The 13,319-nt window shown below is 31.4% G+C and overlaps 1 protein-coding gene across 2 annotated transcripts in view; it reads right to left on the bottom strand.

Moving 5' to 3' along the window:
• The window catches only part of LOC106473276 (myotubularin-related protein 9-like), a 30,101-nt gene that overhangs the window by 5,811 nt on the left and 10,971 nt on the right, over window positions 1–13,319 (bottom strand). The window contains exons 6-12 of one of the 2 annotated variants that reach the window (XM_013933959.2): window positions 11,557–11,577; window positions 7,895–7,999; window positions 6,301–6,426; window positions 5,023–5,270; window positions 3,938–4,022; window positions 2,074–2,143; window positions 322–421 (exon numbers count right to left, since the gene is read on the bottom strand). In XM_013933959.2, the coding sequence (XP_013789413.1) occupies window positions 322–421; window positions 2,074–2,143; window positions 3,938–4,022; window positions 5,023–5,270; window positions 6,301–6,426; window positions 7,895–7,999; window positions 11,557–11,577 (755 nt within the window). The remainder of the gene's footprint in view (window positions 1–321; window positions 422–2,073; window positions 2,144–3,937; window positions 4,023–5,022; window positions 5,271–6,300; window positions 6,427–7,894; window positions 8,000–11,556; window positions 11,578–13,319) is intronic. The other variant, XM_022401738.1, reaches the window with a different exon arrangement.

The raw sequence follows: 13,319 nt of genomic DNA, 5'->3' as shown, positions 1-13,319 counted from the left end.
ATGAAGGGCATGTACCCATCATTAACCTGATGAAGGGCATGTACCCATCATTAGCCTGATGAAGAGCATGTACCAATTATTAGCCCAATGAAGGGCATGTACCCATTATTAGCCTGATGAAGGGCATGTACCCATCATTAACCTGATGAAGGGCATGTACCCATCATTAGCCTGATGAAGAGCATGTACCCGTTATTATCCAGATGAAGGGCATGTACCCATTATTAGCCTAATGAAGGGCATGTACCTGAAACTTAGAAAATAAAATAAGATTTTGTTATAGACATGTGTTTTAACTTTTTCCAATATTGTCTAACTTACCAGACTCTGAGGGGCTACAGAGGGCCAGATAACTTTGTTGTTTGGATCATACATAGGATTCAGGTAAGTGCCAATGATTTCTGGCCGATTCACGTGAGACCTGATGATAAACAATACAGTTGGTACAAAAGACAAGTTGCAAATATTTTACAAACAAAACAGGTCACAAGAGAAGTTTCTCTGACTTCTACTAATAATATGGAAATATGTCAATAGTAATGTCTACAATGGTATACACTAATAATTCTTGATAAAACAAAAAGATTTTTACAAAATATAACGGAATTGTGTTTTCCTACATGCATTAAACACCTACTTTTAAGTTGTTTTTGGAGGAAAGTGCTTTACTCGAAATTCCAGCACATTAAGTTAAGCTCAAAATTAAGTTTTCAGTTTGAAAAAAAAAGTACTAAAAACTGAAATCTTATTTGAGGGTGAAACTTAATTCATTTGTCAAAAATAGTTTAAATAACAACAAGGCATCGAAAATTCTGTCTTTAGTTACCAGTTGTAGTGTGAAATCTTATGAGTTAACTAAGTAATGTTGAAATCTGTAAACATACAAGTTAAACTGGTTTCAATAATTATTCATCACAATGACAGTGTAAACAGCTTGAATTGACTGGAAAATTGTCATTAATGTTTTAAAATGGTAACATTACAGTAATTTGATTAGATGTCACAGGCTTATTTTAATTTCATTTTCTGTAATATGAGCACTTAAAATTTTTCTATGTGATTAATTGAAGCGCTATGACAGGCAAGTTTACAGAAAGAGTATACACAGGTATAAACAAGAAACTTAAAAAAAACTAAAACTTTGATAAGAGAAAGAAATATGACATCTGCACACTATAGTTTAGATTGAAAAGTCTTAATAAAAACTAATAAATTATACTTGCCCTAAGACTTTAATATTAAGCACATGATGTTTTTAATACTGCATTATGTATCTAGTCCCTTAGGGATTTTCAAGAATTAGAAGAGTGTATAATAATTATATTCCAACCACACTAGGTTCGCCATATCTCTTATCACTGACGTGCCATCAGGCCAGTTGGGACACAACAAAGAAGTAGTGGTCATAACACCACTATTAATATAAGCCATTCGTTACAACAACAATTGTTGTGGTGCGAACACCTTTTACAAGCTGACAAGACATGCCAGCTCCAGTTGGGACACAACAAAGAAGTAGTGGTCATAACACCACTATTAATATAAGCCATTCGTTACAACAACAATTGTTGTGGTGCGAACACCTTTTACAAGCTGACAAGGCATGCCAGCTTAAGGCATTCATAGCATAAAACAAGCTAATAAACTTAATTCTTGTCATACTTTAAACACTTTGTTTCATTAAGTGAACAACCTCCTTATTGTTTTTAACCTAGTCAAAATATAAAATAACAATTAACCATTTAAAAAAATGATGGCATTTACTCCAATATTGTGCAGCAAATGACATTAAAATCCCCAATTCTAATAATTCCTAAACACACACGCACACACAATTACTTTACTGTACGGGACAGAGCCGAGTCTAACCCATTAAGTGTGACGATCTGACATAGTATGTAAAACACTACTTGACATATTAATTACTTACCACACCTTGACATTCATTAAACAGTCATATCAAAATACTGACATACACACAAAAATCATTACTGTGATACATGACATTAGGTGCCTGCAAATGCCATGTACTAAAAAATAAAATATATATGATACATTTAAAGTTACACATACCACAATGAGACTGTCTTTTGAGCGAGGTTCAGTTCTTTTCTTTCTTTGTCACAGTTCCCGAGAAAGGTACCTTTGAAAAAAAGCCTAATTTTAATTCATACTTTTATGTAATAATATGTCAACCAATATGTAATATGTAATAATATGTAATAAAATGTAATAATATGTAATATGTAATAATATGTCAACCAATATGTAATATGTAATAATATGTAATAAAATGTAATAATATGTAATATGTAATAATATGTCAACCAATATGTAACAATATGTCAACCAATATGTCATATGTAATAATATGTCAACCAATATGTAATAATATGTCAATCAATATGTAATATGTAATAATATGTAATATGTAATAATATGTCAACCATACCATATCTGCTATATCCAGTGGTGACGAAGTCTTTTTCCCAATACAAGGGCTCATAAGCTCAGCTGAGATTAAATGGAAATAGCAGTGGTGAAGATGCTATTTATGTCAACTGTTTGAACAACAACTGTTTTGGTGTGAACTAGGTTAAGCTGATGAATTACAATCTTTACACATTTTATTTAACACATCACAATGAGGTATATAATTTTTATTAACATTAAATTATTTATTTATTTCAACATCAAATTGTCTAGTATCAACAACATTTATTTTCATTTATCTTTATTTGAATTAATTTTAACTCTTATTCAAAAGAACTGGAAAATCAGTAAGCTAGTCTTAAACATGATACTAAACTTCACATCAAAGCAAATTTATAAATCATGAACAAATAAATACAATTAAAGAACTGTAAGTTTATCAAAAACATACAAGTCAAACGTTAAGACAAACTAATTTTAATTTTTCTAAATATATGTTTCAAATTTTGCTAATTTTCTAATTTGTTATATTCAAAATAATTTATTAAAGTGAAAAACGTAACATTTAGACCACTGACAGGCTGCAGTAGGACAGTCAAAATTTACCATGATTAGAATTGCCAAGTCACTGATACGGGTTAATTTGGGCATATTTCATCATGATAATGAAAACAATGATTAACATAATTTATGTTTTAATCTTACTGGAAAGTTAAAAATACGAAATCGAACAAGATTAAAGATTCTAAATGTTATGGTTTCCAAGTTGTACTAGTTTAAGTTTCAAAATTTTAATGAAAGCATTCTTTTCACAATACAGCACTCAATAAACAAAGTCAACAACAATGAAACAAGATCTTATGTTGCTTATAAGATTGTGTAATTCACTGAAGGTTTTTCCATTTTAACAAATCACACAATATCTTTCACTTGACTTGCAAGTTTGGCTTTAAACCGATTCATCAAATAATGATCTACTAATGATTATAAAAACATATTTACATCTAACAGAAATTTGTGTAAAAAAAATCAGTTATACTGAATTACAAAAAATAAAATAGGAATATATTAGGCAACAGACAGAAAGAGTGTCATCCATGTACGCATGGCAAATTAAAAAATAAAACTTAAAATGCTGGAAATAAATGTGTGAATTATGGATGGTGAAGCTACAATTAGCAGTAAACATACTTCCTGATATTAGATTATTAATTACCATTAAAATAAGTAACCAAGAATCGCAGTGTCTGAAATTAGGTTACAATACATCCACTTCTTAGTAATACGCACCAAAAAAAAAATTCATAATCCTTTAAAATGTTATACAAGTTAATTGGAGTTTTTAAATTTAAATGATATCTTATACATGTCACATGTAGGATAAATAGCCAGCTTAGACACCCGTTTAGTTCAGGTACTGACATTTTTTTAATTTCTGCCCTAATGACTATAGCTTCATGCACAAGATTTTAGTAGGTATGAAACACTAACAAAACAATCTTACCAAACTGTGAAGCATAGCTATGCTCAAAAAGTAAAACCAGGAACTGTTCATTGAATTCAAAGGAACATGCAAACTGTTGGTGAATCTATAATGTAGAAAAAAAAAAGTATACATATATATATATATATATATACATATATATACTACATCTGACACTGTGTACCTGATCAACAAAGTTTAAAGCCATGAAATTCTTTAAATATATCATAAAAATTTTAATATTGTTATTGATCAACTAATGTGGTTAAAGAAAACAGCTCAATTTCATATTCATAAATAAATAAACTGATTCAGGAGAAACGTTTCAGTTTTATATCCCTTTATTCAGGAGAAACGTTTTGGTTTTATATCCCTTTATTCAGGAGAAATGTTTCAGTTTTATGTCCCTTTATTCAGGAGAAACGTTTCAGTTTTATGTCCCTTTATTCAGGAGAAACGTTTCGGTTTTATATCCCTTTATTCAGGAGAAATGTTTCGGTTTTATATCCCTTTATTCAGGAGAAATAATTCAGTTTTATATCCCTTTATTCAGGAGAAACGTTTCGGTTTTATATCCTTTTATTCAGGAGAAACGTTTCGGTTTTATATCCCTTTATTCAGGAGAAATGTTTCGGTTTTATGTCCCTTTATTCAGGAGAAACGTTTCGATTTTATGTCCCTTTATTCAGGAGAAATGTTTCGGTTTTATGTCCCTTTTTTTCAGGAGAAACGTTTTGGTTTTATATCCCTTTATTCAGGAGAAATATTTCAGTTTTATGTCCCTTTATTCAGGAGAAACGTTTCAGTTTTATATCCCTTTATTCAGATATTTTTCAGTTTATGCCATTTAACTCATGAGATATTTTTGTTTTATGCCCTTCACGATGTTCTGTAGTTTACTGGTAATAATTTTAAAATCACTATAACAATTAGGGTTGGTACCTACAGGTATTAACTCCAAAATAATTACAAACTGGTAGTTTAAACTCTTGGCATTAAGATATAAATTATCTTAATTATATAAATATAACTTGTAAAACTTTCCTCTGAAAACTTGGGAGTATATTTTTTAGATTTTATATAGTATGACAAAGTACTCAAATTACCTGATATACACAGTCTAAAAACATGAGGAATGTAGGACTATGTTCTTTTGTTCTTGCAGCTGGACTAACAAAAGGTCCATGTTGACAGCGGACAGTGAAGGGATGTCCACCTTGCAACCACTCTCTTTCAACCAAAGCTTCAAATCCACGGACAGTCCGACAGTCGGGGTCAAGTATTATTTGTGCCAAAGCACAAACCTGGAGAGTGGCATCCATCCCTTCCCCACCATGTACTAACACTGACGATTCTGTAAGATCAAAAGGATCACAAAATATATTACCAGCCTTCAAATTAAATGACTAAAAAATTTAATTACTGTATTGGTTCACCTCTGAATTTGGTAGTATAATCCATGTTGCATCTGATTTTATATGTAACAGCCTCCTAGAGTTGAAAAATGTTTAATATCATAAAGCTACGCTCACCAGTATAAGCCATGAAAAAAATAAAGTCAAGAAATAAGTATTGAAATTAATACAAATTAAACAGTCATCATACTTAAGCATAGCTTTTCCAGTCTCTACTTGTCAAGAAAAACGTTTGTACGTTTGTATTTTGTGTAATAAGATATAAAACCTTTCAAAAAAAAAGTCACCTTGGACCATCTTCAATAACTGGTGTTATTGGTCATACCTAGGACCATCTTCAGTAACTGATGTTATTGGTCACACCCAGGATCATCTTCAGTAACTGATGTTACTGGTCACACCTAGGACCATCTTCAGTATATGATGTTATTGGTCACACCTAGGATCATCTTCAGTAACTGATGTTATTGGTCACACCTAGGACCATCTTCAGTAACTGATGTTATTGGTCACACCTAGGACCATCTTCAGTAACTGATGTTATTGGTCACACCTAGGACCATCTTCAGTAACTGATGTTATTGGTCACACAAAGGGATTAGTGCCATTCAAAGATACGAACATTATAGGAAGGTGTAGCAAGATTTTATTTTATGTTGATAAAAAAAGCTTTGATTTCTGATATTTTACTGAACCTCTTGTAATGGACCCATACAGTGTTTTGTTTGGAAAACCACAGAACTTCAGTTCCAGAATCACTGGACTGTCCTCAGCACTCACTATGTGCACGTATAATAAACGTCGATGAACAACCAGTTAAATATGATTTGTTCTACTACAATAACATTTAAGGTATTTTAATGAGAAAATAACAACAAGTAGTTGCAAAGACACTCTTATGTTATTATCCTTTTTTGCATTTCTTAAAATCTATTAAAACAAAAAACATCAATATTCTGTCAAACTTACCATCTTTGTCAAGACACTGGGCAACAAGACAAGCGCATGTGAGAATATCTTTCACGTGACTCAGCCAACCCGAGGACTCCAGCTTTGAAAGCCATTTGTCCACACTACCACTGGTATCATTACAAGCTGTATTAGAAATTAAAAGTAAAACTGAAATATTTCGATACTGAAAGTGTTACAGATATTTTCAGACTCTCTTACAATAATGTTTTTCAGGTTTATATTTAAGTTGTTTGATATTCTGACGTTAAGCCATTCCAAGCTCAATTTAGGACACTTTCAAGGTTAAGTTAAGCTATAATTTTGCTTTTATAATTTTTAATTTACTAAAATTTTAAGCTCTAATGCAAACTTCTAATGAATGTTAAGGTATCCTAACCATTTATTATCCCAAGTAAAATATTCAGTACCATCCCTGTTATTTTCAGATCACATATGTTTTAGGAATTAAAATTACTTTGTCTCTCGAACCATCTTTAGAAGTCTCAGTCAACAAAAACTGAACACTATGACAACTGTTATCATCTAATTAAGATCCTAGTTGTTATATCCAAGAGTGAAATCATTCATGCGTAAAGTATGTAACTTGTGGGATCAATTATAATAGTGTTTCAATTTCGTTATGCCACTTGTACGTCATTAATGATTCTGTAACAACAAAATCATAAACCTACATGATACATGCTGCATAAATAGCTTAGAAAAGCTAGTGGAGTCGAATAATTTCAGTATTACACACGTGAAAAATTACAGAGAAAATAAGCAATATTGTTACTTTAACACATCAAAACCTGTGGTTATCAACATGTTTTATCATTACGGACAAAAAGGAACCATTTGGTCTTCCAAAGCTGTCCTTGTACACTAAACCTGTGAGAATAAATACAAATTTAAATTCACCTTTTATTTTTCATAAAACAACTAGTGACCTCTAAATTTAAAAATGAAGGAACTAATATAGTCCAACTATACTTTTTGTAAAGATGGGACAAACTTTGTTATTGTTAAGCAGAAAATTACACAATGTGTTATCTGTGTTCTACACACAATAGGCTTCAAAATTAATGTTTTTAGTGCTATAAGCACTCAGACTTACCGTTTAACTACAAGGGTGGGGGCTACTAAAGAACAATTAAAAACAGTAATTATCATATCTATACAGCATGCATGAGCTTTGTATGGTCTGAGATAGAGGCCAAAATGTTCCATGGCTTTTCCAGATTTTGGGATAATTTTCCATTTCTCTGATTTCATCCTTTTCTCAAATTTCTTGAATTTCTTATGGAATTTCAGACAGAATTAAGTACAAAATGTATTATATGTTCTAAATGCTTTTCAAGTTGTGACTTTATTATATTCAGAAATATTGTTTACAGAAAAATATGATATATTTATTAAAATTTGTATTTAATTAGTATGCCCAATATGACTTTGATTATAAAGTGTTTGGATAAGTTATGGCTATTAACATACATTTACACATAATGACTGAAATTTAACCAATCATCTGAAGTGCAACAAGACATCACACACACACACACACATAGTTAATTACTTAAAAAAACTTTAAAATACTTAAAGGAAATAGCCTAACCTTCAATTAGCTTCATGAGGGAATCCAGAAGAGTTGAATATCGATCAATAGGCTTGTGTATACGTCTCCACAGTGGATAATGCATCTCAGGTTCATATCCTCCACCTGTAAATTATTAGTCAAAAATGCAATTAGAAGGGAAATATTTGAACACTAAGTAAACTGTCACGACTAAGTCTAATTATCCTAAAAGCAATGACTGATTGATTACTGACTGTTATACTTAGAATAAACTCCTTTTAAGCTTAATCATCACAAAACAAGTAAATATAGTAGGTTTATTGTCATTCTGCAATTCAAACAAAAATCACAGCTTTCAGCAACAAAAACACTGTATTAACTTGTCCTCTCAGACATTGGTACAGTAATCTTCTGCACGGGTTAGATACTCGACCTTCAGAACAAATTAACTAAAATATGGGGAACTGTGCTTATTTCTGCAAGAAACGTTTTTAAAAGCTCTGCTAGTTCTCATCACCCTGACAACTTAAAATATAATCTTAAAGCACAATATAACATCAACTTCAAAATCATAATTTGATAAATAAATAGTTTATTGCTTCTCCATTTGAAAATGCATAGCTTTGCAGTAATGTAAAACACAACAGTTCAATGACAATTTTTACTAATAATCCTAATTTACCCTTCGTATTTGAGCAACTCTCTCTATATATATTTTATTTTTGAAGGTAAGGCTACACATGTATATTAATTATTATTATATATACTATAAACATGAGCTTTCTCCACGATTTCGCGGGATTCCGTGAATTTTATTTTTTGTGGAACGATATTATGAAATACAGTAGCGATTCTAACAGTTCTGTGATCTTCATGTTAAACACGTACATTTTGCTTATAAATACGTTTTTTTGGCGTTATGTATATCGTAAAAAGGTTTAACTTGTTTGATAAATATTAATAGGTTTGAATCATTGCTGGGAGACTATTTGTATACACCGTGTATTTTCGTGTAAATATGATAACTTGTAAGGACTTCCAACATTTTCGGAAACAGATCACCGCAGACGAACCAATAAGAACACATATCACAACCGGAAGTGCATTCTGGCACCGGTCGGCGGCTTCTGTGAATGGACATGTTTTCATTGCTAGTTGCTAGAATGCCAGGAGTGTTTGCAATTGGACAGACTTCTCAAACTGATGATGCTATTATTGTTCTTCGAACATGTAAGCCCGGCCCACTGCTGCAAAGGGTAATTTTTTAATGCAGTGTGGTGTCGTGCCATAAGCCATATGTCCCCCCCCCCCCGCATGCTTATCGTACAATTTTAATAACCCCAAATCCATGTATAAATATGTAATTAATTATATATTCAAAATATTTGTCTGTATTGGAAACCCGTGAGATAAAATTTTTTGACTATGCTTCCCCCCCCCCCCCAAAAAAAAAGAAGAGAAGAAGCTGCATAACGTCATTCATAGGCAATATAAATAATTTTAATGTGCCATATGCTAATAAAGGTTGTTGAGAAGAAAGATATGCCATCTCTAAGAGGGTGTTTAAACAAACAAACAAACACGGTGTTGGAAAGAGATGCGTCTGTGAATGACAAACGTAATTAGGTGTCGATTTAGAAATAAAAAGTTATTTGTATCAACAAAATATTGCCTCAATTGCAACGGAAAGACAGTCTCATTGAGAGCTCTTTGGGAGACTTCATTAGAAAGGTACGTATATCTATGAAAATAAAATATTGTGTATAAAAATAAGTTTTATTTTTAATGCCCTACATCTAGATCTAATGTAGGCTTAGGCGCAATGCTAAACAATGTATTACTGGTACTGGCGGTGCATCACGCTCAAACTTTCAAGTTTACCGTAAATATGTAGGCTTATCGGATGCATTTAATTTCCAAAGTTAGCCCTAATTATTAGGGCTAACTTTGGAAATTAGATAAATATTAGGCTAATATCAGTGACGTATAGAAAACACATTATTAACAGTTTTATTGGAGGTCCTACATCTAAGTTTACAGTAGGACTAGGCGCAATACTAAACAGTGTCGTACTAGTAGTGGTGATTTACGCTTTAAAATAAAGTTTACTGTAAATCTGTAGACCTATCGGATGCATCTAATTTCCAAAGTGACTAAAGCCTAACTAGTCTATGTTTCACCATATCGATCAATATATCAAATAAAACTGATTCATGTTAAGAAGGCCTAAGTTAATGCCAATAATGGTGCCCATTTTAAAACATAAAACACGTTTAACTAACTATATATTGTTCCTTTCAAACAGATAAGAAAATAATATGAGGTTAATGAATATACATAATTGGATTTACGAGTGTTTTATTTAAACTTTCATACTCGTAAAAGAACTCGCAATTAGGCCTCGGAATATGCCCAGATATCACCACAAAGCATTTGGAAATCTAAAAACCTTTATGGATGTATTGTTGAGAGATTTCTTTCAATCCAGGCTTACTTCTGGTAGCAATATACATAAAAGATGGGAATGAATTTGGTGGATACAATGTTTCTAAACAGTTTTTTACTTTTTCAAAAGGAAAATGTACCTGAACAGCTGCTTCTTAACCTTCACACATACAACTGTAGATTTCTTTGACTTTCTGATATGTTTTTAAGGTGTGATTTAAACTTTTTGTTTCATTTATATATTCTAAATGATATACTCATTCAGTGCATACAGAAGATGTAGGGGGGTAAGATTTGGACACCTAAACGTTTGGTGAAAATTGGTACAGTGGTTTGCTAGTTACAAACAAAAACATACACACACTGGTTGAACAATGGTTTAAATGTATGTATTTTTATGAGTAGGAGCAAAAAATAATGGTAGTTTTGAAAATTTAGGCCAACAGACACACAATCATCACCGGTAATAATCTTGTGGAATAAATCATTGCACAGGCTTATTAAATAAAATGACTCCAGTTTGATAAGGAATAAAAAAGTGCGAAGTCCAGACCAGAACTGTCAATATACAGATTTCTGTACCTAATACAGAACTCTAATACATACATGTATGTGTGTGTATACGTACCATAATTAAAAATGCACAAAAACATATTTTGCATATAAAAAACTAAAAGGAGAATAATTCTAAGCTATAATCGTAAAACAATAAATCCAAATCTAAATACAAATTTTCATTTTCAAAGATGGAAAAAAGGTTTTAACAACAGTATTCTCAATTGTAAAAAAAATGTATAATTATGATATTCTAATGTGCACTTATGCTATTTGTTCAGGAATATGATACAGTTATCTTAAGAGGTTATAAAAGTCTGGATAGTATTCTGTCTGTTAACACTGAAAACAATTATCAATTCACTGTAGACCTATTTGCAGCGATGTGTTGAATTATATTTCATTGTTTTGCTCCTAATTCACGTGTATTTAAAATTTTTAAAACCTTCACAAATTTATACTGACAATTTTCAGAAAATTAATACCTATAACAATGAAACAAACATCATAAACATCGTAGTCCTTCTATACAAAGGAAGTAAAAAAAAAGTCTTCTGATTTCATTAGATGAGAGACTGATGATCCAAATACTATGGTAGTACATGTAAATATTTCATTTTCTTATATTTAAAGTATATTTTTATGCTTAACTTAACTCAGTCTACCAAATATTAAACAGAGAAAAGTTAAATTATTTTTACCTGTTCCCAAAAAACTGTCAGCTTCAAGAAAGCAGCAATCAAACAAAAGAATGAAGGTTAGAAATATATTACTAGAAATGTATTCTGCTTATGACACACCTGACCATATTGTAAGGTCATGGCTCAATTATTTTATTTGTACAAAACATTTTCAGCTGATGATCTCCCAAGAATTACTTTCAGAAAAACAAATATCAGATTATTTCTTACTCGAGATAAAACATCTTTACATTTAAAGATAGTATTGTATAATTACATGTAAACTCTAACAGTTAAAACACAATCCTACAACAGCAATGTCAAGAAAAAATGTTTTAATTGTTACACGTTGCATACCATACGAAAAATGAATACAAGACACAATAAACAGTTGGTCACATTACAAAAATTTTTACCTTGACTATATAGGCAAGATTCCAGATTTTCCAGACCTACACTGGCAAGTATACAACATGCTGACAAAATCATGACAAAACATTTATATATCTAATTAACACAATTTTTAAATTGTAGTCTGTCCGTGAATGGCAAAAAAAAACTTTTGTAACATACTTTAGTTTATTATACTAGAGAAATACAATTCAAACAAGGACATAACAGCTTGATGGTGGATGATAAAATAACATATGGTACTGATCAAATTGATGTCAAAATACACCGTTAATTGGCTTAATTATGCAGTATAGTCTCCATGTATGTACGTGTGCAGGTTTAGAGGTAACAAAATAAATTGGGATAACTTTTAACTCTTCCCTAACTTTGAACTTTTATTTTATCAAATTCCCAAATTTATCAGGCTTGAGGCCATCCAGATAAATGACATTTTATTAAACTTACCCCATAAAAAAATTATTCAATTTCAGGAGTGTTACAAGTATACATGGAAGTCCCACTAATTCACTAGTTAATTGTTTATCTATATATATAAAGACAAAATGTGTGTGGAAAGAGTATGAACTATGGGGAATGTCCTAAGGGGGAGAAAGTTGAACTTAACCCTATATTTATTTTGTAAACCCTGTTGTTTAATTACTCCCAGCCTATTGGGACAATCTTGGCAAGTTCACGCTTTACACATTGTTGAATATTCTAAAGGGATTCAAGGTCAAAGTGTGAAAGTTGTTGGATTGTTTCTCAAACAACCATGCTTTTCTCATGGTCAATGAGATGTAGGGTGTTCAAGGGTGGGATCACCTCAAAATCTTTACTTGTTGGTAGATGGTAAGAAAATTAAAAGTGTTGTTTATGACGAAGCTTTGTTATAATTTAAAAATTTTGAGATGAAATTAATGTTTATGTTATTACTTTGAAATATATTATTGCTGTTAAGCTTACATTGTTTTAAGTACGTTTAAGCGATCCCCATCAGTTGACGGATATTTCAGCTTGTTGTCGATATAGGACAATTAGGTTGAGTTTGACAAAATAATTTTCCTAAAACTTGGATACAAAAAACAAAATATATTTAAGGAGTAAAAAATTAAGAATATGTTTGTTTCATTACAATTTGTACAAAGCCACTCGAGGGCTGTCTGCACTAGCCATCTCTAAATTAGAAGTGATAGACTAGAGGGAAGGCAGCCCATCAATCTTGGGCTACTCTTTATCCCAACAAAAAAGTGGGAATAACCATTACATTATAATACCTCAAGGGCTGAAACGGTGAACATATTAAGGGGTTTGAACCTGTGACCCACAGATTTTGAGTTGATTACCCAAACTTCCAAGTACAATTATGGGAATAAACCTTTGGAGAGAAATAT

The sequence above is a fragment of the Limulus polyphemus genome, unplaced genomic scaffold (genome assembly GCF_000517525.1).
Source record: "Limulus polyphemus unplaced genomic scaffold, Limulus_polyphemus-2.1.2 Scaffold6033, whole genome shotgun sequence".
Classification (NCBI taxonomy): Eukaryota; Metazoa; Arthropoda; class Merostomata; order Xiphosura; family Limulidae; genus Limulus; species Limulus polyphemus.
The sequence above is the reverse complement of the archived record's forward strand: the minus strand, read 5'-3'. Positions and strand labels throughout refer to the sequence as shown.